The 24,161-nt window shown below is 45.9% G+C and overlaps 2 protein-coding genes across 3 annotated transcripts in view; one reads left to right on the top strand and one right to left on the bottom strand.

Moving 5' to 3' along the window:
• The window catches only part of SYN1 (synapsin I), a 55,774-nt gene that overhangs the window by 10,986 nt on the left and 20,627 nt on the right, over positions 1-24,161 (bottom strand). The window lies entirely within an intron of this gene.
• TIMP1 (TIMP metallopeptidase inhibitor 1) lies at positions 296-4,488 on the top strand. The gene is made up of 6 exons (XM_066356916.1): positions 296-451; positions 1,348-1,476; positions 2,614-2,693; positions 2,875-3,001; positions 3,232-3,356; positions 4,219-4,488. Exons 2-6 carry the CDS (start codon positions 1,356-1,358, stop codon positions 4,387-4,389), a joined length of 624 nt encoding a protein of 207 aa, XP_066213013.1. The 5' UTR covers positions 296-451; positions 1,348-1,355; the 3' UTR covers positions 4,390-4,488.

Here is a 24,161-nt window from a genome sequence, read left to right as displayed (position 1 = left end):
ATAAAGAGAAAGTTTAAAAAAGAAATGTTTATTGATGAAATGAACTAATTCAGGCTTCAGCCATGGGGAGTTTGCAAGCAGTGGATGATTGGATAGACTATGGAGACAGTTTGGAGATTTGGGGGAATTGCACTGGGGGAATCCTGACTCTCAGCCCTGCACTGAGGCCTCCGGCAAGGACTGGGACCGGACTTGGAGATGGGGGAGGGGGATGATTAGGGCGAGGCCCAGCGGGATGAGAGGAGGAGGGTGAAGCTCCTTTTCGGCAGCCCTCGGCCCACCCCTTGGCAGCCACTGACGGTGGGCGGATGAGTAATACATCCAGGAAGCCTGGAGGCCTGTGGTTTCCGCACGACTGCCGCCCCCGCCCCTCGCGTGGACATTTATCCTCCGCTGCTCAGGCACTGCCGCCATCGCCGCAGACGCAGCGCCTAGAGAGGCTACACCAGAGGTAGGCAGGGGCCCGGGCAGCCGCAGGGCCTGGACCTGGGCTGGAATTTTCTTGCTGCCGAAAGCTGGCTGCTCAAGCCTGAAAGGCAGGCACCAGAGCCCTGGGCTGCTCAAGGGGGAGACGGTCCGGGTGGGGGCTGGAACTGCTCCAAACTCCTTCCAACCCCTGATACCATCCCAACTCCCCCAAGCTCCTGAGCCTCAATATCACAGATGCCACCCAAGTGGCCAACTCGCCTAAATTCTCATTGCTTCCCAAATCCCCCACCCACAAACCTCTGAAGCCCCCCAAACTCTCCCAGCTCCCCCAATACCCTAGACTCCTAAATCCTCAACTCCCTAAACCTCAAGACTTCCTCTGCTTCCAAGTCCCTCCGGCATCCCCACTCTTTCAAGCCCCCAACCTCCTCCAACTCCCTAAACCCCCAGCCTCCTCCGAACTCCGAATTCCGCAGCCTCCCTAACTCCCCACCTCCTCTATCTCTCACTATGCGCAAGCCTGAACGCCCAACCACCCCCCAGACGTCCACAGTTTGCCCAACCCCAAATTCCTCATCCCCAACTCCTCCACATTGATTTCCCTAACCCTCGTCTTCAAATTCTCCCAGCCCCCTTTTCCCCAAACACCACAGCACCATAATCTCCTCACTTATCCAGTCCCCTAAACCACTCAAACTCCACAACTCTGAAACCTCCCAACACCCTAGCCCCCTAAAATCCTCTGGGCTCTCAAATACCCACCCCCTTAAAATCCCCAACCCCCCCAACCCCTCTTGTCCAGTTGTGGCAGCCGAATCCTCATCCAGGATGCTTGGGGGGGAATGGGGGGGAAGCCTGCCCAGGTCCTGGGATCAGCGGGACTGGACGCCACCTGACCCCCCTTCCCCACCCTTGTAGAACCCACCATGGCCCCCTTTGCACCCCTGGCCTCCGGCATCCTGTTGTTGCTGTGTCTGACAGCCCCCTGCAGGGCCTGTACCTGTGTTCCACCCCACCCGCAGATGGCCTTCTGCAACTCTGACCTCGGTGAGTGGACCCCACTCTGCTTACACACTGCTTTGCTTTCTCTCAGTCCAGTGCGGTTCAGGATGGTGCTCACCTCTAGAAGAATTCCACTCAGCCTTGCCTCGACTCTGACTTTGCCACACTGGCATCCTCACTCATTTCCTTGATTACTCCAGGCCCAGTTCTTCCTCAGGGCCTTTGCACTGGCTGCTCCCTCCCCCGCTGGTATCCATACGAGCGACTGCCTCAACTGTTACCTTCCCAAAATGTTGCCCCTGTCCCCTAGTACTCCTGGTTCCCCTTACCCAGTTCTGAAGTTCCCCATCACATTTTTTTTTTTTTTTGTATTTTTCTGAAGCTGGAAACAGGGAGAGACAGTCAGACAGACTCCTGCATGCGCCGACCGGGATCCACTCGGCACACCCACCAGGGGCGGCACACCCACCAGGGGCAAAGCTCTGCCCACCAGGGGGCGATGCTCTGCCCCTCTGGGGCATAGCTCTGCCGCAGACCAGAGCCACTCTAGCGCCTGGGGCAGAGGCCAAGGAGCCATCCCCAGCGCCCGGGCCATCTTTGCTCCAATGGAGCCTCGGCTGCGGGAGGGGAAGAGAGAGACAGAGAGGAAGGGGGGGGTGGAGAAGCAAATGGGCGCTTCTCCTGTGTGCCCTGGCCTGGAATCGAACCCGGGTCCCCCGCATGCCAGGCCGACGCTCTACCGCTGAGCCAACCGGCCAGGGCCCCCATCACACTTTAATACCTTTTAACATTCCATAGACTTAGCTATTTTGCTTTTGTTTAGTCTGTCTCCTCCTGGCTAGAATGTGAGCTCCACAGGGGAAGGAATTTCTGTGTTTTGTTCACTGTTGTGTCCCTAACACTCAGAAGGGTGCCTGGCAAACATTCACTGAATGAATGAACCACATGATGAATATATGAAAAAGGCTTAAAGCAGTGCCTGGCCAAGAGTAGGTGCTCACAATCTGGGTGAATCAGTGAACAAATGTGTAAATCTCTTAGTGTGTTGTGTGGCATCCAGTAACCCCTAGTTAAGTATATGTTTTGCTAGTATGACTATTGTGATTGGGGTTTTTATGATGGTTTTATTTTTATTGGCTCACATAGTCCATTTGACTTGTTTTCCCCCCTCCTCTCCTCCAGTCATCAGAGCCAGGTTCATGGGGATAGCAGAAGTCAACCAGACCACCTTATACCGGCATTACGAGATCAAGATGACCAAGGTATCCCCCCTGCCCCTTTCTCAGCAGCCCTAACATCTGTCTCCCTGCCAGAACAAACAAACAAAAAACCACCTCTGGCCATCAGCTGCTGAGGATGTAGCTGTGATCTCAGGATGCTGTATGAAGAAGGTGGAGTGGGAGAATCATGTCAGCCAAAGACACTCTTTTCATTCATCAACAGATGTTCAAAGGGTTCAGCGCCTTGGGGGATGCCCCTGATATCCGGTTCGCCTACACCCCAGCCATGGAGAGCGTCTGTGGATACCTCCACCAGTCCAAGAACCGCAGTGAGGAGTTTCTCATCGCTGGTGAGGCTCTACCCCCTCGTCTTGGGCCATGCCACCCTTCCCTCAGACCCTCAGACGCAGTTGGGCGACCTCGAGGCAGCAAAGCTCTGAGGGAAGGGTCCCTCCCCAGTTTCAGTTTATTGGAAGGCTCCCAGCTGGGTCTGTACTCCAGGGACGCCAGTCAGGCTCTGATCTGGTCCCACCCCCTGGCCCAACCAATCAGAAGCTGCCTGTTATTCCCCCTTTCCCAGGACAACTGTGGAATGGACACCTGCACATAACTACCTGCAGTTTCGTTGTTCCATGGAACAGTCTGAGCTCTGCTCAGCGCCGGGGCTTCACCAAGCTCTACACTGCTGGCTGTGAGGAATGCACAGTAAGTGCCTGGGCTCTGCCTGCCACCTGGAGAGGGCGCTGTGGGCTCTTCCCTAAACAGTCTTGTTTCTTGCTCCCTCTGGCTATTTCTTGTCCCTATGGCTGCTCCCCAACTCCTTGATCCAGGGCTGTCCCTGATCTTTCTTGCTGTTCCCCCAGCCCCGAGACTGTTCTGGACATTCTTTTGAATGCTGTTCCTTTGCCCAGCACCTTATACCTAGGGATTCACTGTTTCAGCTGCTTCCTGTCCCTCTCACTCTCCCTTGTGACTATACTGTAGTCCTGACATTTGTTCCTGACCATCACGGGATTGCTCCTTGGTTCCCTAAAATGTTCTCCAAAAACCCAAAGTGCTGTTCCCCAACCCACTGACTCTTCCCCAGCACATCTGATCATTGCTCTTCAGCTGTGACTGTTTTATACATGAGGGCAAGTTACATTGCCCTTTTGACTATTCCAGAACTGGTCCTTGGTGTTCCTGAATGTCCTGTGACCCAGTAACTGTGTCTGAGCCCCACAGTCTCCTTTTTATGCTTAAGTTCTCCACCCACCAGCTGTTGCCTGTTACTGCCAGTTGTTCCCTATACTAGGGGACAGTTCTCAGGAGACTCACCTGACTGATGCCCATAACTGTACCTAATCGCCAAGGATCTGATCCTTTTGCTGGATGACTGTCACTTCACCGAGTCTAATGACTGTTCCCCCAATGGGAGGGAATATTCTTGAGTCTGTATCCAGGTGGAGTGATATGAGGTCTCTCTAGCAGCTCAATGTTGAATGCTGAGGAGGGGTACATTTTGCTCCATAGGGGGAGGCAGGGGTAGGAGAAGCCCTCAGAGATGTACCTCCCTCCTCTCCTCCAGGTATTTCCATGCTCATCTATTCCCTGCAAACTGCAGAGTAACACTCACTGTCTGTGGACAGACCAGCTGCTCACAGGCTCTGATAAGGGCTTCCAGAGCCGCCACCTTGCCTGCCTGCCACAGAAGACAGGGATGTGCAACTGGCAGTCCTTGCGGCTCCGGAGCGCCTGAATCCTGCCCCCACCAGAAGCTGAAACCTGCACAGTATTCACCCCCTTTCCATTTCCTGTCTTTATTCAAAACAATGAAATAAAGACCTACCACTCAGCAGGCAGTGTCCCTGTGTAGTGTCTGGAAATAAACCCATGTCACTGATGAGCTGATGGGAGCACCCTGGACAAGGGGTGCAAAACGTTGGCTTTTTATATTTTACTTAAAGGTATTTACTTATGAGGTATTGGTGGTCCTGGCCAGTTGGCTCAGTGGTAAGAGCGTTGACCCAGTGTGTGGAGGTCCTGGATTTTATTCCCAGTCAGGGCACACAGAGAAGTGCCCATCTGCTCCTACCCCCTTCCCCCTACTGCTTCTCTCTCTTCCTGTCCCATAGCCATGGTTCAGTTGGTTCACGTGCATCAGCCCTGGGCACTAGGATGGCTCTGTGGAGCCTCTGCCTCAGGCACTAAAAAATAGCTCGGTTGTGAGCATGACTCCAGATGAGAAGAGCATCGGCCCTAGATGGGGGTGGCGAGGAGGATCCCTGTCTGGGCACATGCGGGAGTCTGTCTCACTATCTCCCCTATCACTTGGAAAAGAAGAAAAAAAATTTATAGATGAGATATTGGTAATAATTCTCTACATTGCCATTAGCATTATTGATTCTGCAATGTCAATAATTTAACCTGTGCTATTAATCACAGCTTATTGACTAATCTCTCTACTCATTACTTTAAAACATTTTACTAGAATAACGTAAATCCTATTTTCACAGGGTTCTCTAGTTCATAAATTATCTACTGCTGACAACTTACTACCTCATTGGCAAATTTCCCTATTCACAGATCCGTCCAGTGACAAGCCCGTTGACAAATGACCTATCAATTGGCTAACAGCTCTCCTCCTCACCTCCTGCATTGCCCTGATGTCATCCAGTGAGGATGTCCTGACCTATCCAAACCTGGGGGTGTTACTGTCCCCACCCTTAAGTTTTGTACTATGAGTCTGACTGGAGTAAAAAGGGAAGGCCCCAAGGGTCCCAGACCCCCACCCCACATAACCCAGCCAGGGACTCTGGAAGAAGGGGCAGCCTTGCTACCCTCTCCCCAACTATGGCCTGTGGGAGACTCCTTGAAAGTGCTTGTTTGGGGAATAGAAAGATGGGCAGAAGGTATGATCTAGAAATCCCCTTCGCCCCCACCTGTCCTTCCCTCACTCCTCTGACCAACTTTGACAGCAGTGAAGTGCAGGTAAGGGTTCAAAATCAGAGCCAACCGAGGACATCAGCCCACACCACCCCCTACACAGCTGTCCCCTTACTGAAACAAGCCTCTAGACCAGGGCCTCACCTTCCTGGTTCATCTTTCTTCAATCCCTGAGTAAGGGATTCTCCCAACACTCCCTCTCTTAGAATTCCCTCCTACCACAGCTGGGCCCAGGCCCCTCCCGTCCCTTCCCAGTCCCTGGTCTTGCCTCTTACACTCCAAAGGTCTTGACTCAAGTGAGGCCCACAGGAACCAGAAATTCAGATTGGTACAAACATTCAGTGGAACACTCAAGTTACCTGTTGACCTGAGTCTGCTTGAAAAAAGGCTCCTATATATCTTCTTTGGTGAAGAAAAGGACCCTCAAATTCCTTCCCATTGGACTATCCACTGCTCCTGCCAATAAGAACCAAGGTATCGCCTGACCAGGCGGTGGCGCAGTGGATAGAGTGTCAGACTGGGATGCCGAGGACCTAGGTTTGAGACCCCAAAGTCGCCAGCTTGAGCACAGGCTCATCTGGCTTGAGCAAAAAAAGCTCACCAGCTTGGACCCAAGGTCGCTGGCTCGAGCAAGGGGTTACTCGGTCTGCTGAAGACCCGCGGTCAAGGCACATATGAGAAAGCAATAAATAAACTACGGTGTTGCAATGAAAAACTGATGATTGGCCCTGGCCGGTTGGCTCAGCGGTAGAGCGTCGGCCTGGCGTGCGGGGGACCCGGGTTCGATTCCCAGCCAGGGCACACAGGAGAAGGGCCCATCTGCTTCTCCACCCCCCCTCCTTCCTCTCTGTCTCTCTCTTCCCCTCCCGCAGCCAAGGCTCCATTGGAGCAAAGATGGCCCGGGCGCTGGGGATGGCTCCTTGGCCTCTGCCCCAGGTGCTAGAGTGGCTCTGGTCGCGGCAGAGCGACGCCCCGGAGGGGCAGAGCATCGCCCCCTGGTGGGCAGAGCGGTTGCCCCTGGTGGGCATGGTGGGCGTGCCGGGTGGATCCCGGTGGGGCGCATGCGGGATTCTGTCTGTCTCTCCCCGTTTCCAGCTTCAGAAAAATACAAAAAAAAAAAAAAAGAAAAAGAAAAAGAAAAACTGATGATTGATGCTTCTCATCTCTCTCCGTTCCTGTCTGTCTGTCCCTATCTATCTCTCTCTCTGACTCTCTCTCTCTCTCTCTCTCTCTCTCTCTCTCTCTTTGAATAAAAAATAATAAAAAAAAAGAATTAAAAAAAAAAAAGAACCAAGGTATCCTCCAGGGTATTCTGGATCTCCAAGCATGGCCTCCTGGCTCTTCTGTGGTCCTATCCTTTTGCACTCCTGAAGTTTCCCTCAGGGCCCAAGGTATGTCCCAGGTCAGAATGGGTGGATCTTGAAGACCCAGTGCTTATCTGCTTGCTCAAGGCACAACCACTGCAGTAACAATTTCTTCATCAACATCTACACCTTAATTATGCCTTGAGGAGATCGGCATACCACTGGGTATGTTTTATTCAGCTCAAAACACATGAAATTCTTCTAACAATAATTTTTGGAACCCTGGCTACCAAAAGGGGTAAATGGCAGCCTTCACTGATAGGTACAACTGTAAGAAGGACCTAGGTCCTGGTTTGGCCTTTGTGGTTGTGTCACTATTGCCTCAGCTGCCAGCAAGAGTTTGGCAGCTCTTGACAGTTCACCAAGCTTTAGTACCAACAGCTGCCTGTACTCTTACGTTGTTCCCTGACCCCAGTACCAGTTCCCTGAGCCCTCAGCTATCTTAACCACTGGGAGGAAAATGACATAGAAAGTGGTGGTAGAAGGATAGAGTCCAGTGTGGAAGCCAATTCTCTTTCTGTCCTGCCCACTTGCAGGTGGTGCCTTGGGTCAAGACACCAATGCTTCATGAACAGGGTGGACCACCAAGCCTTACTTTTACTTCAGCCCTTTTCACAGAGTCCACAGCAGCATACAAGGCCACCTCCCCCAGATCCTGGCAGAATATCTGTAGTCCTGAGGTCACTATATCTCCCCATTATAATTCTAGAAAATCCAAATTCTAGAAAATCCACTGAAGTGAGTCAAGTGAGTTACTCCTTGCCCCAGCATTCAGTGTGTCTGTGAATCTCTGATTGTGAGAGACTCTGATGGCTGAGAGGAAATGTGAGGGTGACAGTCCTGTGAGGTGTGTGGCATGGGGTCCAGCTCAATGGGTAGCCTGGGAGCTGTCCTTTACCTCACCTGGACCTTAGTACTTCTCTCTAGAAAATGGGCATCACAGTTCTTATCCAGAATCCTGCTAGAGATGGAGGATAATCTGTGGGTGTACTCATCCACTGGGTATGTTTTATTCAGCTCAAAACACATGAAATTCTTCTAACAATAACTTCAGATGTATTATTACTAACAATGATTTCATTTCTAGATCGGTAGCGTAGTGTAATGATTAACAGCATGAATGCTGGAGCCAGATCACTTGCATTCAAATCCTTCCCCTTCCATGTATTAGCTCTATTTCCTTGGGGAAATCATATTACCTCTTTGTGCCTCAGTTTCCACATCTATAAAAAGTGCCTAACTCGTAGGGACAATGTGAGCATTAAATGAGGTCATACATGTAAGTTGCCTGGAACAGTGCTAGCCACATAGCACTTATGAGTATTAATTATTACTAACAGTATGATAAATATAATTTAATGTATAACTTTAGTAATCATTCTTATCAGTAATGATTATTTGCAATATTGCAAATAGTGTTTAATATTAGGAATAATAATTTACAATATTGGAAATAACATATAATATCAGTAGTAATAATTTAATGCATCCTGGAACCTTAGTTTAACTCTTGATCCTGATAATGTCCCCCAGAGATGTTACAAATATTTATCATGCTCATTTGTTGTTTTCCTTATTATTATGATACTTGTACACTGCTTCCCAGTGTGCAAATCCTGCTACTGAAAAATACCAATATTTTCATAGACTTCTGAGGACAACCCTTCCCCTCAATGATAACATTCCCACTCTGTAGTTTTCATTGTGGATGAAAAAACACATTTATAAACCTCTACTGTTGACAAGACTACAGGTGACAAATCTGGGCCTTGGTAAATCTTTTCCTTTGAAAAGTACAAACCCTTTCTTTCACAAACACCCCACTAACAAATACCTCTGTTGAACCATCTCTTTACTCATAAATATCCCATTGACATATCCACATTGATGACTCCCATTGACAAATCCCCCATTCAGAAGTAACCAGCAGCAATCTATCACCCATTGATGGACTCCATTGACAAATATCTCTCTTCATAATTATCCATCCATTGGCATATCCCCAAATGAGTACCCAATTGACAAATTTCTCTATTCATAAATGACTTTCATTGACATAATCCCCATTGACAATCTCTATTGACAAATCTCCCCATTCACATATCTTGCCCCAATAGCATATCTCCTCATTCAGATATGCCCATCAAAGTGATCCTACTGATGAGCCCCCTTGTCAAACCTTCCCATTCAGTAATACACATCATTGCTATCTATCTCACTGATAAGCCTGTTTGAAATTATTTCCATTTATAAAACCCCCACCCATCCATATAGCTCCTATTGATTAACACATTCCTTAGATAGTTCTAATTTGAAAATTTCGCTGCTAGAACAGCTCCCAATATATTACCCCATATGTTGAAACATCTCTCCCCCACCCCCAATAACCGATGAAGAGGTAGATTTCTATAAGACCAGCACTTTCTTTTTTTTTTTTTTCTGAAGCTGGAAACGGGGAGAGACAGTCAGACAGACTCCCGCATGCGCCCGACCAGGATCCACCCGGCACGCCCACCAGGGGTGGAGCTCTGCCCACCAGAGGGCGACGCTCTGCCCCTCCGGGGCGTCGCTCTGCCGTGACCAGAGCCACTCTAGCGCCTGGGGCAGAGGCCAAGGAGCCATCCCCAGCGCCCGGGCCATCTTTGCTCCAATGGAGCCTTGGCTGCGGGAGGGGAAGAGAGACAGAGAGGAAGGAGGGGAGGGGGGGTGGAGAAGCAAATGGGCGCTTCTCCTATGTGCCCTGGCCGGGAATCGAACCCGGGTCCCCCGCACACCAGGCAGATGCTCTACCGCTGAGCCAACCGGCCAGGGCCGACCAGCACTTTCTTTTATGAATAGTGACTGACACCTATATCTCACTATCCAACCCTGGACACCTCCTATGCCAGTACTGGTAAGATCTGAGGGCCAAATCCAATTTCACTGTACAGACTGCCCCCCCCCCAAGAAAAAGATTAGCGCATAAGTTCTCTCTGCATGTGGGGGTGAAGGTGTAGCTTTAAAAAAGATTAGTTGGAAGTGTGCATAAGAAGCTGTTAGAACCGCGGAAACATTCCCCAAGTACCAATCCCTACCCCAGTAGAAGACTGAAGGTTTGATCTCTTGAAAGAGCAAAATAGAAGTTTCGTATGGGAAAGAATGCCCAGGCGGCACCTCACGCCACTGAGCTTGGACGTCCTGCTGAACGTTTGTGGAAAGCTACAGCTCTGATGGATGGAGGTGGGGCCATTGGTACCAGAGGTCCAGATTCAGTGTCCTTTGCCCCCACCACAGCATGGGGGCCTCCTCCTGACCCCAGACCCCTAGAAAGCAGTAGTATTAGATGGCTGCTTTCTTTTTTTTTTTTTTTTTTTTTTTTTTTTTTTGTATTTTTCTGAAGCTGGAAACGGGGAGAGACAGTCAGACAGACTCCCGCATAAGCCCAACCGGGATCCACCCGGCACGCCCACCAGGGGCGATGCTCTGCCCACCAGGGGGCGATGCTCTGCCCCTCCGGGGTGCCGCGACCAGAGCCACTCTAGCGCCTGGGGCAGAGGCCAAGGAGCCATTCCCAGCGCCCGGGTCATCTTTGCTCCAATGGAGCCTTGGCTGCGGGAGGGGAAGAGAGAGACAGAGAGGAAGGAGGGGGGGTGGAGAAGCAGATGGGCCCTTCTCCTGTGTGCCCTGGCTGGGAATCGAACCCGGGTCCCCCGCACGCCAGGCCGACGCTCTACCGCTGAGCCAACTGGCCAGGGCCTAGATGGCTGCTTTCTGAATCCTGTTTTGCTTGGGGTTGAGCTGGGCTGGGGAAAAGCCATGATTCAACCCTCCCCCTACCACATCCCTTAAGCCTCTGCCATGAATCCTGCCTTCCTGCTGGTGCCTGTTTCTCTCCTGGTCTGTTCATGACCACCTGTAGGTGGGCCTTCAGGTGCTAGCAGCCGCATCCCATACTGTTTGCTGTAACTGTAACATGGGCAAGTTTGGGCAGACCTCAGAGAGGCCTCTAACACAGGGACTCGCAGTCAGGTTCCACAAGGGGGGATAAAGCCAGTGAAGTGGTAGAGCTTGGAGAGGAGGTGCTCTGCAAACTGCTAATTGGGGTGTTTTTTTTTTTCAAGAGTCTTGGGGATAAAGAACATCTTGAATTCCTGAACTCCAAATGGTCCCCTGCCTGGCCTGAGACATTTCTCCCACCCCACATCCTCATGGCTTGATTCCTGGGGCTCAATCCCCTCACTGAGACCATGAGGCATTATGAGGTCAAATTAGAGGGCACCCTGCACACCTCTCCCCCCCCCCCGTTTCTCCACCAAAATACAAACTCCTGACCCTGTTCTGGCTGAGGGACTGAGGTGGGTCTCTGCCAGCTAAAGGCTACTGATGTGATATGATACTCAGACCACACATCCTCAACCTATAAATGCTCCTTTGTTTTAGTGTCCCTCTCCCTTTCCCCCCTCACAGACAATCAAGTTCCTAAAGGGGTCCCGTACCTCTGGTTCACAGAAGTACCTGAATATAAAGAACAATGTAGTTATGTCTGCACATGAGGAGAGGTTCCCCTTTAGGAATTCCTTATCACAGGTCAGCCAGCCTGTCCTCACTTTGCATGAAGTCCCCATCCTCAGGCCTGTTCCAGCACTGGAATAAAGTGTCCCTTCCTTGAGGAATTGTCCCATGAAGTGTCGCCCATCCCAGCATACTGTGTTTTCCAATAGCAGCCAAGCACACACATTCAGTCCCTGATCAATAGTGTCTTGAATCTTGGACTGACCACTTGGGGTGAGATCACAGTGTCTCTTGGCCAAAGGACTCTAGTCACACTAGAGACAATCAGGGCATGATATCTGTTCTCCTCTAGGCTCTTTGAAAGATGGGAACCTGCACTTCAGGGAGTGAGTGGTGTACTGTAGAAGTGGCTCAGGGAGGAGCATATCAGGGAGGCTTCCTGAATATCTACAAGAAAGAATGCCACTGGGTCTTGAGTGCACCTCGCGGGTATGCCTACAGCCACAGCACCCACTCTGCCCTGTTCTTTCTGCTCCCTGTTCCTGTTTGCCAGCCCCTACTTCCTTTCCTTGTTCCCTGCTCCTTGCCCTGCTCCCTATTTCCTGCCCTCTGCTCCTTCTCCATGTTCCACATCCCTTTCCCTACCCCTGTTCCCCCATCCTTGCTGTCTTCTTTCCTTCCTGCTCTCCACTCTTCCCTGTTTCACCTTTCACTATTCCCTTTCACTGTGCCCTGGCCCTCCTGCTCTTTCTTTCTTTTTTTTTTTTTTTTTTTTTTTTTTTGTATTTTTCTGAAGCTGGAAACGGGGAGAGACAGTCAGACAGACTCCCGCATGCGCCCGACCGGGATCCACCCGGCACGCCCACCAGGGGGCGATGCTCTGCCCCTCTGGGGCGTCGCTCTGCTGCGACCAGAGCCACTCTAGCGCCTGGGGCAGAGGCCAAGGAGCCATCCCCAGCGCCCGGGCCATCTTTGCTCCAATGGAGCCTTGGCTGCAGGAGGGGAAGAGAGAGACAGAGAGGAAGGAGGGGGGGGGGTGGAGAAGCAAATGGGTGCTTCTCCTATGTGCCCTGGCCGGGAATCGAACCCGGGTCCCCTGCACGCCAGGCCGACGCTCTACCGCTGAGCCAACTGGCCAGGGCCCTGCTCTTTCTTAGTCCCTGCTGTCCTTCTCTTCCAGAGGCAGAAACTATGAGGAGAAGCATGTGGAGCAGTGCTCCCTGCCCAACCACCTCCAGGTGCTTCACTGACACCCCCGCAAAGCCACATACTTGAACCCAACCTTGCAGTGTCCATGCAAGGACATCTGCTTGACTGAGCACTGGCAAGAACACGAAGCTGTAAACTTAGCTACCTTCACTGGTGACCGATATCTGTTATTGAATCTTCAGATACAACAGGCTCCTGCCTTGGACCCAAACTTCTACTCAGCCACAGTGAGCTGGTGACTGCCTTCCTCAAACTTCAAAACTTCCCTAATCCCACCAACTTCCCCCAACTGCCCCCTTGACCATCACAAAAACCATCAACTTTTGTGATGGGAAATCTATCTGATCATGTTCTGTTTCTTGATCTGGGTGTAAGCGGCAAAAGTGTGCTCACTTTGTGAAAATTCAATGAGTTACATACTTATAATATGTCTGCTTTTTGGGATTTGTTACATCTTAGTGACACTGGCCCCTTAAATGAAAACCTCCCAACCTATGACATATCTCTCCTGCTCTTTCTTTCATTTCCTCACTCACTTCTGCCCTATTCTTTCACACAATCCTTGCATCCCTGACCCCATTAATTCCCACCCCAAAGCACCCTCTCTTTCCTCACTGCACAGATACCATGAATCCTGAACTCACAGAAAGGACTGGATCCAGAGAGATTTTGGGATTGGACTCCATCTATTACATTGTGAACCTTTTTAAATATTTGCTGAGTGCGTATAGAATCCAATTGTTATTAGAATTGCTAAAGGTGTAAAAAATAACTTTTGTGTTATCAATGATGCTCTAATATGGTTTCTCTTTCGAAATAAATGTTATTTCAGAAAAAGAAAAAGAAAAAAATATTTGTGGAGCCATAAATCAATCACCTAGAATGCAGATAGCAAGGGAGGTGAAGTTCTTATTCCCATAGCACCCCCACCCCTAAGTCTACACGATCCAAGTTGACATAAGCAGATCATCAAGCTAAGAAAGCTGGTGTACAGAGAAGTCAAATTGTGCTTAACAGGGTCTTCCCATGTACCCTACCTCGACTGGTAACAACTAAGACATGCTGAGCTGAGCAGCACTGAAGATTCCTGGCGGTCTGCGACTCGGACGGGAGTAGATGTGGTAGTGGAGCCAGACGGGAGTAGATGTGGTAGTGGAGCCCTGATCTGTGTCTCCCACCACATGATGGAGGCTAGGCAACCTTCCCATCAGAGCTTCAAAGTACAAAATGGGGGAAAACTACTTCTGCAAATTCAGGCCTACCTTTTGCCCCTACGGGCTGCACAGCGGGGTGAGGAACAAAGAGGAAATAGGGTGGCAAGTTGGTCTACAAGAGGTCTAATGCTTCTGCCACCACCCACCACCACTACCCACCATTAACTCTGTCTTCTTCCTGGCCTCTGAAATTCTGTTCTTTCTGTCCTGACAAAAATAGCCTCTATACAGCTGCAGAACAACCAGGAGGTTCAACTACTCTACCTGATATTCCTAAATAATATCGGGAATTAATGAGAAAATATAGTTATTAAGATAGTACTGCATTGGTACAGGTATAGAGAAAGTGACCAGTGGACTAGAATAGGGTCTGGAACCTGCTCCACACATATGTGAGATTTTAGTATATGACAGAGGTGGCATAGCAGATCAGTTGGGGGAAAAGGATTGCCTAAAAGGAAAAAGATGAAATTGGACCCTTACCTACCTCACACTGCATATGAAAGTCAATTCCAACAAATACATGTAATAAAAATATTTGTTAAGAGTGCTACATGTGCCTGTCCAGGTGGTGGCACAGTGGATATAGAGCATTGGCCTGGGACACAGAGAACTCAGGTTTGAAACCCTGAGGTCACTGGCTTAAGCGTGAGGTCGCTGGCTTGAGTGTGGATCATAGACATGACCCCATGGTCATTGGCTTGAGCCCAAAGGTGCCTGGCTTGAGCCCAAAGGTCACTGGCTTGAAGCCCAAGGTAGCTGGCTTGAGGCCAAGGTCGCTGGCTTGAGCAAGGGGTCATTGCCTCGGCTGGAGCCCCACCCCCACCCCCCAGTCAAGGCACATATGAGAAAGCAATCATTGATGAACAACTAAGGTGCCACAATGGAGAATTGATGCTTCTCACCTCTCTCCCATCTTGTCTGTCCTCTCTCTCTCTCTTTCTCTCGCTTAAAAAAAAACCAGTGCTACATGCTTGCTATTTTGAGAATATTGTTATGTAAGTGAATGAATGTGACAGTCATTCTATAATGCATGTAGAGAAGTGTTAAGTAATAAAGATGTTTGCAAGAGTGCTAAAAAAAAAGAATAAAAGAAAATCAATTTTAGACCAATGAAGAATTTAAATGTCAAAAACAAAGCTTGCTACATTTATCACCTACTACATTTCCATATGCAAATGAATCTATATCTGGACTTTTAATTTTTCTTCCTTTAGTCTGTCAGTCTGTCTATTCATATGTCAGTATCATACTGTTTAAATTAGAAAGGCTCTGTACAATACATCATTTGCTGGCAGAGGGATTGGACTCCTTGTAGGCTGATACGACTAATCCACCCAGACTCAGTGTTTTCTTAATTATCACTGCATGTTTGCATGTCCATATGAATTTCACTCTCAATTTGTCCAGATGTAGATAAAAGCTTATAGGAGGGTCATATTAAATTTATAACATATAAGCTGAGAAGGGAACTGACATCTTTGTGATGTTATTTCATCTTATCCAAAAACAAGGAACAACTTTCCATTTGTGTAAGTCTACCTTTATATCTTCCAGGAGTGTTTTAAACTTCTCATATAAGTTTGCATATCCCCTGTTGACTTTATCCCAAAGTATTTTATCTTTTTTGTTTTGTAACCACAAATGGGGACTTATTCTCCATTATCATTCTATTTTGTTATCCGTGCATATGAAAACTGCTGATTTCTGTATGTTGATTTTATATTCTGTTGTTACTGAATTCTTTTGTTGTTTTATTAACTTTGTTATTCTTTGGGGGATTTCTAGGTGTACTATCATATCATCTATAAATAGAGCTATTTTTATTTCCTTTTTACCCATTCTTACATCTATAATTATTTTTCTTAGTCTATTTGCATTGGTCCAATATCCACAAGTACAATATTGAAAAGAAGTGGAGACAGTGGGCACTTTGTCCTGTTCCTGATCTTGGTGGAAATGCCTTCCATGTTGTTCCATTAAGTTGATAATAACTTTAGGACTGAGGTATACAAATTTTATCATGATAAGAGGGTATCACTTGATTTCTATTTTTGGCAGATTTTTATCAGAATATATGTTGAATTTTGCCAAAGGATTTAAAAATATTTAGCCCTGGCCAACTGGCTCAGTGGATGTATGGATGTCCCAGGTTTGATTCCCAGTCAGGGTACACAAGAGAAGCAATCTGCTTCTCTCCCCCTTTTCTCCCTCTTCCCTTCCCGCAGCCACTGGCTTGATTGGTCCTAGTGCATCAGCCTCAGGTGCTAAGAATAGGTAGGTTGATTTGAGCGTGAATCCCAGATGGGTGTTGCTGGGTGGATCCTGGTCGGGGCTCATGCAGAGATCTGTCTCACTATCTCCCCTCCTCTTACTTAAAAAAAATACACATTTATGGAAATAATGGCTTTCTCCTTAGATCTACTAATATGTTGTATTATATATATTAATACATTACCTATAACAAACCATTCTTGTATGCCCAGAAGTAAACTCACTTACTTGGTTACACTATAATATTTTCATTTTAATCATTTTTAATTTTTTTTTTGTATTTTTCCGAAGCTAGAAACGGGGAGAGACAGTCAGACAGACTCCCGCATAAGCCCAACCGGGATCCACCCGGCACGCCCACCAGGGGGCGATGCTCTGCCCCTCCGGGCGTCGCTCTGCCGAGACCAGAGCCACTCTAGCGCCTGGGGCAGAGGCCAAGGAGCCATCCCCAGCGCCCGGGCCATCTTTGCTCCAATGGAGCCTTGGCTGCGGGAGGGGAAGAGAGAGACAGAGAGGAAGGAGGGGGGGGTGGAGAAGCAAATGGGCGCTTCTCCTATGTGCCCTGGCCGGGAATCGAACCCGGAACTTCTGCACACCAGGCCGACACTCTACCACTGAGCCAACCGGCCAGGGCCTTAAATTTTTTAATAACAGTTGACATACAATATTATATTAGTTTCAGGTGTACAACCCAGTGATTAGACATTATATGACTTACTAAGTGATCATCCTAATAAGCGTTGTACCCATCTGACACCATACAGAGTTATTAAAACATTACTATTTTCTCTATGTTGTACTTTACATCCCCATGACTGTTCTGTAACAACCAATTTGTACTTCTTAATCCCTTCACCTTTTTCACCCATCCCCCAACCGACCCCCTAACGGGCAACCGTCAAAATGTTTTCTGTATCTATGAGTCTGTTTCTGTTCTGCTTGTTTATTTGGTTTTTTAGATTCAGTGGTTGATAGACATGTATTTGTTGCTATTTTATTGTTCATACTTTTTATCTTTATTTTTTCTTCTTCTTCTTTAAGACCCTTTAACATTTCATATAATACTGGTTTAGTGGTGATGAACTCCTTTAGTTTTTTCTTGTCTGGGAAGCTCTTTATCTGTCCAATTCTAAATGATAGCTTTGCTGGGTAGAGTAACCTTGGTTGTAGGTCTTTGCTTCTCATCACTTTGAATATTTCTTGCCACTCTCTTCTGGCCTGTAAAGTCTCTGTTGAGAAATCAGCTGACAGTCTTATGGGAGCTCTCTGTAGGTAACTAACTGCTTTTTTCTTGTTGCTTTTAAGATTCTCTCTTGTCAAAAATAAAAAAATAAATAAATAAAGATTCTCTCTTTGTCTTTAACCTTTTGCATTTTAATTACGTGACTTGTTGTGGGCCTCCTTGGGTTCATCTTGTTTGGAACTTTCTGTGCTTCCTAGACTTGTATATCTATTTCCTTCACCTGGTTAAGGAAGTTTCCTGTCATTATTTTTCATATAGACTTTCAATTTCTTGCTCTCTCCCTTCTCCCTCCATCACCCATTGGTGTAAATGTTGTTCCAGAGGCTGCTTACACTATTTTCAAATTTTTTTATTCTTTTTTCTTTTTGCTCTTCTGATTGGGTGTTTTTTTTTTTTTTTTGTTTGTTTTTGCTTCCTTATATTCCAAATTGCTGATTTGATTCTTGGCTTGATCTACTCTACTGTTGATTCCTGTAAATTATTCTTCATTTCAGTTAGTGTATCCTTCATTTCTGACTAATTTTTCCAATGGTTTCTATGTCCTTTTTTATGCTTACTATTTCTTTGTTGAAGTTTTCACTAAGTTCCTTGAGCATCCTTATGACTAGTGTTTTGAACTCTGCATCTGGTAGATGGCTTGCTTCTATTTTGTTTAGTTCTTTTTCTTGAGCGTTCTCCTGTTCTTTCACTTGGGACATGTTTCTTTATCTCCACATTCTCTGTTCTGCTGCTGCTTCCCTCTGTTTGCCTCTATGTATTAAGTAGAGCTACTACATCTCCCAGACTTGGTAGAGTGGCCTTGTGTAGTAGGTGTCCTGTAGGGTCCAGTGTCAGAGCCTCCCCAGTCACCTGTGCTGGGCCCTACACGTGCACCCCTATGTGGGTTGTGTGCATTGTCTTGTTGTAGTTGAGCCTTGATTGTTGTTGGTGTCACTGTGAAGGACTGACTCCTAAGCTGATCAGCTTTAAGAACTGGCTGCAACTACAGTGGAGGAGCTGTTGTGGAGGAGCTGACCCTAAGGAGCAGGACTTGATTCAGTGGGGCTTTGGTGCTCACGGAATCTGCTCTTTGAGTGTGTTGCTTGTGGAGGTGGTAAGGTTGTATTCTGGTCCATCAAGTCTGCTCTGGGACCTCCTGGGAGGTGCAAGATCAGCCATTTCCTCTGCCCTGCCTGGGACCACCTGGCACAAACTACAGAGCAATATGCAGATGGCTGCTACTTGTGTTGGATTTGGAGGTGCCAAGCTGTGAACCAGGCCAGCTGCTGCTAGTGCTGGGTCTGGGGCCACTTAGCAAGAGATATGGGGTATTCAGAAGCCACATGCTGTTTATTTGAGAGGTTTTAGGAAAGTCCGAAGCCTGAGCTAACACAGGCAGTTTGTATGGACAAGCCACTGAAAATGGCTCAGAAGATGGACCTGCAAGTTGGGTGGAGCTGGACCTCAGGGAATCACCTGGGTGGGGCAAACAATGGGAGCTAGGTTGATGGAAATTCAGATATGGCACCCCCTTGTTGGCTCTGTGGGGGGGGAAGCATATCTTAAAAAAGGAACAATGGCATCTGCTAGCACTTTTGTCTGGAAAAAAGCTGCCCTCCAGCTCTTGTCTTGATGTCTCCAGCTCCACAGATGTCCCTAGTTCCTTTCAAGCTGCTGCCCCAGTGATGGAGCTTAGAGGGAGTAAGTCCAAGTAAGTCTCTGTGTGTGGGTCCTTTAAGAGAAACACCTGGGACTCTAGCAGCCTGCTCTCTCCTTCAGCTACAATCTCCTCTGGTTTTTATCACCAGAAGTTATGGGAACTTCTCTCGCTGGCACGGATAAGCCTGGTGTGGGGCTGGGACCCTTCGTTGCTCAGGAGTAACCTCTACAGCCGAGCTATCCTTCTCAATTTTAAACCTCCACTTGTGGGTGTGGGATCAGCCTGTTCCGTGTCTCTGCCCCTCCTACCAGTCTTTTTTTTTTTTTTTTTTAACAAGGACAGGGAGAGAGAGTCAGAGGGACAGACAGGGACAGAGAGAGATGAGAAGCATCAATCATCAGTTTTTCGTTGCGACACCTTGGTTGTTCATTGATTGATTTCTCATACGTGCCTTGACCGTGGGCCTTCAGCAGACTGAGTAACCCCTTGCTTGAGCCAGTGACCTTGGGTCCAAACTGGTGAGCTTTGCTCAAACCAGATGAGTCTGCGCTTAAGCTGGCGACCTCTGGGTCTCGAACCTGAGTCCTCTGCATCCCAGTCCGATGCTCTATCCACAGCGCCACCGCCTGGACAGGGCCTCTGACCAGTCTTGATGTGGCTTCTTTAAATCCCTCGTTGTAGAACTGCCATTCAGCTAGATTTCAGATGGTTCTGAATGATAGTTGTTCTGTAGTTTAGTTGTAATTTTGAGGTGGTTGTGTGTGTGTGTGGGGGGGAGGATTAGAGTGCCGCATTTACCTATACCAACATCTTCACTGGAAGTTCTTGTTTTCTTAATGTAGTTTTGAATTCATTTGGTAATATTTTATTTAGATTTTCATATTGATATTCATGACTAAAATGGTTAATGCATTTTTTTGTGTTCTCAATGTTATAATTCCTTTAGAAAATAATGTGAAAGTTTCTCTTCATTTTATGTTCTCTGAAATAATTTATTTGGTATTGGTATTTACTGCTCACTAACAGTTTGGTAGAATTTCCCTGTGAAAACATCTGGGCCTGAGGCTTTTTTATGGAGTAGTTTTTTAATAACTTTATTTCTTTTATGGAGACTGGACTGTTAAGCTTTAATAGGGTCAATTCTTGTTAACTGTGTTTCCCTGGAAAATTACCCATTTCATCTAGATTTTAAATTTTATCTTCATATGCCTTTTTATATTTTGACTTTTGGAATCATGCTAATGTCTTACATTTAAAATTTTAATATTAAATCAGCATAATTAGGGAGGAAACTAAAATTTAATACAAAGAGAAACAGTCTACATTTGAACTAGAATAAATAACATAAACTAACATAACCATGCTGAATGAGAAATAACATGAACTAAAACAAATAACTTTTTAAAAATTTTTATTGATTAATTAATTTTAGAGAGACAAGAAAGGAGACAGAGAGCAGAGAAACTGATTTGTTGTTCCACTTATTTATACATTCAATGGTTGATTCTTGTATGTGCTCTGACCAGGGATCAAACCTGTAACTTTGGCATATCAAGACGATGCTTCAACAAACTGAACTACCCAGCTAGGCAACCAAGAAACTATTGAATGAGTACTTTGTATATCCTTGTCTAAAGACATAAAAAGGCTAACACATGTCACACTCCAACTTACTAAATTCATTTTTCACAGTCATATAGGTGTTTATATTCTAAAAATGTTTTCTGTGTATTGTAGTATGGAACAAATGAGTAAATATATTGGTTATGTTGGAGGCTAAGGTTCTCATTGGTAGAGAAGAGAAATAAAATATAGAATGGGGTAAGGTTAGAAATAAAATATAAAATTGGGGAAACACTGTAATGTGTTGAGTTAAAACTAGAGTAATTGGTCTGAATACACTATATATATATATAATATTAGAAAATTTCATATGACATATATATTATATATATGGAATTTCCTTGCTCTGTACAATGAGGAAGCCTAGATGCAAGGACATTCCAGTAGCAATAAGTACACCTAGCTGCCATATCTTGCCTTTGAAATACATTATCCTAGCATCAAGGCGGGAAAAAACAAAATATGCCTTGATGTCAGTGGAAATGCAAGAGTAAGCACCTATAAAAATCCTCTCCTCCAAAAAGTAATCAGAATACTGAAAAAAAAAATGTCAAAATCAAATTTTTTCAGACATTTAAAAATTGACCAAAAGTTTATAGCATTTTTAAAAAAATAGCTGAATCTCAGAAAGAACAGGCAGTTTTGTGGCATTTTAACTTTTCCTGTTCCCATCCCTTTCCCCCTACCTCTACAAAAGCCTTGAAAACAAAAGCCTTGCTATTCTTTTTTTTTTTTAAGCCTTGCTATTCTGATGTAAATCGGCAGCCTAGCAAACACAGGAGGAGGCAGAACAAGGTTGGAGTCCCTTCAAAATTTCATTCACAGAAAACTATCCTTATTTGAACTGTCTGGCACTTTCTTAGAAAACTCTACCTATGGGCCTGACCTGTGGTGGTGCAGTGGATAAAGCGTCGACCTGGAAATGCTGAGGTTGCCGGTTCGAAACCCTGGGCTTACCTGGTTAAGGCACATATGGGAGTTGATGCTTCCAGCTCCTCCCCCCTTCTCTCCCTCTCTCTGTCTCTCTCTCCTCTCTATCCCTCTCTGTCTCTCTCTCTCCTCTCTAAAAATGAATAAATAAATAAAAATAATTAAAAAAGAAAGAAAACTCTACCTATGACAAACTATAAGCTGACCAAAAAGTCTAACAGAAAAATTGGGTAATGAGATCTCCGTAGGAGACTTTGAAAAGTTCTGACATATTCCTGGGAATCTAGGAAGCCACAAATATGCATAAGGCTGTGTGCATGTCTAAGATCTCTGGCTGACCTCGAGGCTCTGCACAAGTAGTAAGGGCTAATGCAAAGTTGTAAATACTCTGCCTGAGCATTGAAGGCATACACCGACATGCACACAGAGTCCACCAGCAAAAGCTTGGAGATTTACTGGTTCTAAGTGTTTAAAGAAGTATCTGTCCAATCATGAATTGACCACTAACCTAATGGACCAGAAACTTCAGTGGTCATATATGACAAAGAATACAAACTTTACAAAATTAGTTCAGGAAGAGCACTAAAAAACAAAGAACAAAAACAAACCCTAAAAATGGCAAAGAATTTGATTTCCAGAGTTACCACATCATAATATTTAAAATGTTAAATTTTCAACAAAAAATTATGAGTCAGTCAAAGAAACAATAAAATACCCCAAACACAGAAAAATAAAGCATTCAATAGACACTGTCCCTGAGGAAGCCCAGACGCTGAAATTAATAGACAGACTATAAATCAGCTATTTAAAATATTTTCAAAGAACTAAAGAAAACCATGTTTAAAGAAGTAAATGAGTAAATAAGAATGGTGTTTTAACAAATAGAGATTGTCAATAAAGAGACAGAAATTCTAAATAATAAAATACTGAAATTGAAAAATACAGTAACTGAAATAAAAAATAAGGGGCTCAACAGTAGATTTGTGCTGAGAGGAAAGAATCAGTGAATTTGAAGCTAGGGCAACTGAGATAATCCAATCTGAGGAACATAAAGGAAAAAATAAACAAAATGAATGGAGTCTCAGAGAACTGTGGAACACTATAAAATATGTCAAAACACATATAATGAGAGTCCCAAAAGGGGAGAAGAGAGAGCAAGGTGCTGAAAACCTCCCAAATTTTTTTAAAAAGATGTTATTTATTGAATTTAGAGATGAGAGAGAAAGATACAAAAGGGGCGGAACAGGAAGCATCATCAACTCATAGTACAGTAGTTGCTTCTTGTATGTACCTTGAACAGGCAAGCCCAGGGTTTTGAAGCAGCAACCTCTGCATTCTAGGTCAATGCTTTATCCACTGCACCACCACAGGTCAGGCAAACCTCCCAAATTTTATAAAAGTATTAATCTATACATCCAAGAAGCTCACTGAACTTTAAGTAGGATAAACCTGTAGAGATCTACATCTAGATGCATCATAAACAAACTTAAAAAGGCCAAAGAGAGAGAAGTGAGTCATCACATTCAAGGGATCCTCAGTAAAATTAATAGCTGATTTCTCACAGAAAACTTAGATGACAGAAAGCAATGGAACATATTAAAAACACTGAAAGAAAAATATTGTCAAGTAAGAGTTTTATATCCTTAAAAATGATACTTCAAAAATGAAGGAATGGGATTGAAAAATACAAATTGGTAGTTTCAAAATAATATGGGGATGTAAAGTACAGCATTGGAAATATAGTCAATAACATTGTAATAACTATACATGGTGCCAGTTGGGAGCTGAAAATATCAGGGGGGACATTTTATAGGGTATATGGTTGTCTAACCACTAAGTTGTACACCTGAAACTAATACAAAATAATATTAAAGGTAAAATGTAATAAAAAATTGTTTTAATATCAAAAAAAGGAGAAATTAAGACATTCACAGTAAACAAAAACTGAGATAATTGATCACGAGCACAGTTCTACAGGAAATACTAAGAAAGTCCTTCAGGGCCCTGGCCGGTTGGCTCATTGGTAGAGCGTCGGCCTGGCGTGCGGGGGACCGGGGTTCAATTCCCGGCCAGGGCACATAGGAGAAGCGCCCATTTGCTTCTCCACACCCCCCCTCCCCCTTCCTCTCTGTCTCTCTCTTCCCCTCCCTCAGCCAAGGCTCCATTGGAGCAAAGATAGCCCGGGCGCTGGGGATGGCTCCTTGGCCTCTGCCCCAGGCGCTAGAGTGGCTCTGGTCTCGGCAGAGCAACGCCCCCTGGTGGGCAGAGAGTCGCCCCTGGTGGGCTTGCCGGGTGGATCCCGGTCGGGCGCATGCGGGAGTCTGTCTGACTGTCTCGCCCCGTTTCCAGCTTCAGAAAAATACAAAAAAAAAAAAAAAAAAAGAAAGTCCTTCAGGCTGAATTGAAATGACACTAGACATTAAGTAACTCAAATTCCAATGAAGAAATAAAAAGCACTTGTAAAAGTAACTATATAGGTAAATATAAAAAAATGCTATGAATATATTTCTTTTGTTTATAATACTTTATTTCTCTGATTTAAAACCCAAATGCATCAAGCAATAATTATAAGTCTATATTCATGAGTGCATGATGTGT

Source organism: Saccopteryx leptura, chromosome X (genome assembly GCF_036850995.1).
Source record: "Saccopteryx leptura isolate mSacLep1 chromosome X, mSacLep1_pri_phased_curated, whole genome shotgun sequence".
NCBI classification, from domain to species: domain Eukaryota; kingdom Metazoa; phylum Chordata; class Mammalia; order Chiroptera; family Emballonuridae; genus Saccopteryx; species Saccopteryx leptura.
Note: the sequence above shows the minus strand (reverse complement) of the source record. Positions and strands in the feature narration are given on the sequence as shown.

What these genes read in the sequence shown, in the direction of transcription:
- TIMP1 (XM_066356916.1), top strand. Translation starts at nt 1,356, where the DNA reads ATGGCCCCCTTTGCACCCCTGGCCTCCGGCATCCTGTTGTTGCTGTGT. An exon ending in ACGAGATCAAGATGACCAAG is followed by an intron (nt 2,694 to 2,874) that starts GTATCCCCCCTG and finishes ATTCATCAACAG; the next exon opens with ATGTTCAAAGGGTTCAGCGC. An exon ending in TGAGGAGTTTCTCATCGCTG is followed by an intron (nt 3,002 to 3,231) that starts GTGAGGCTCTAC and finishes CCCCTTTCCCAG; the next exon opens with GACAACTGTGGAATGGACAC.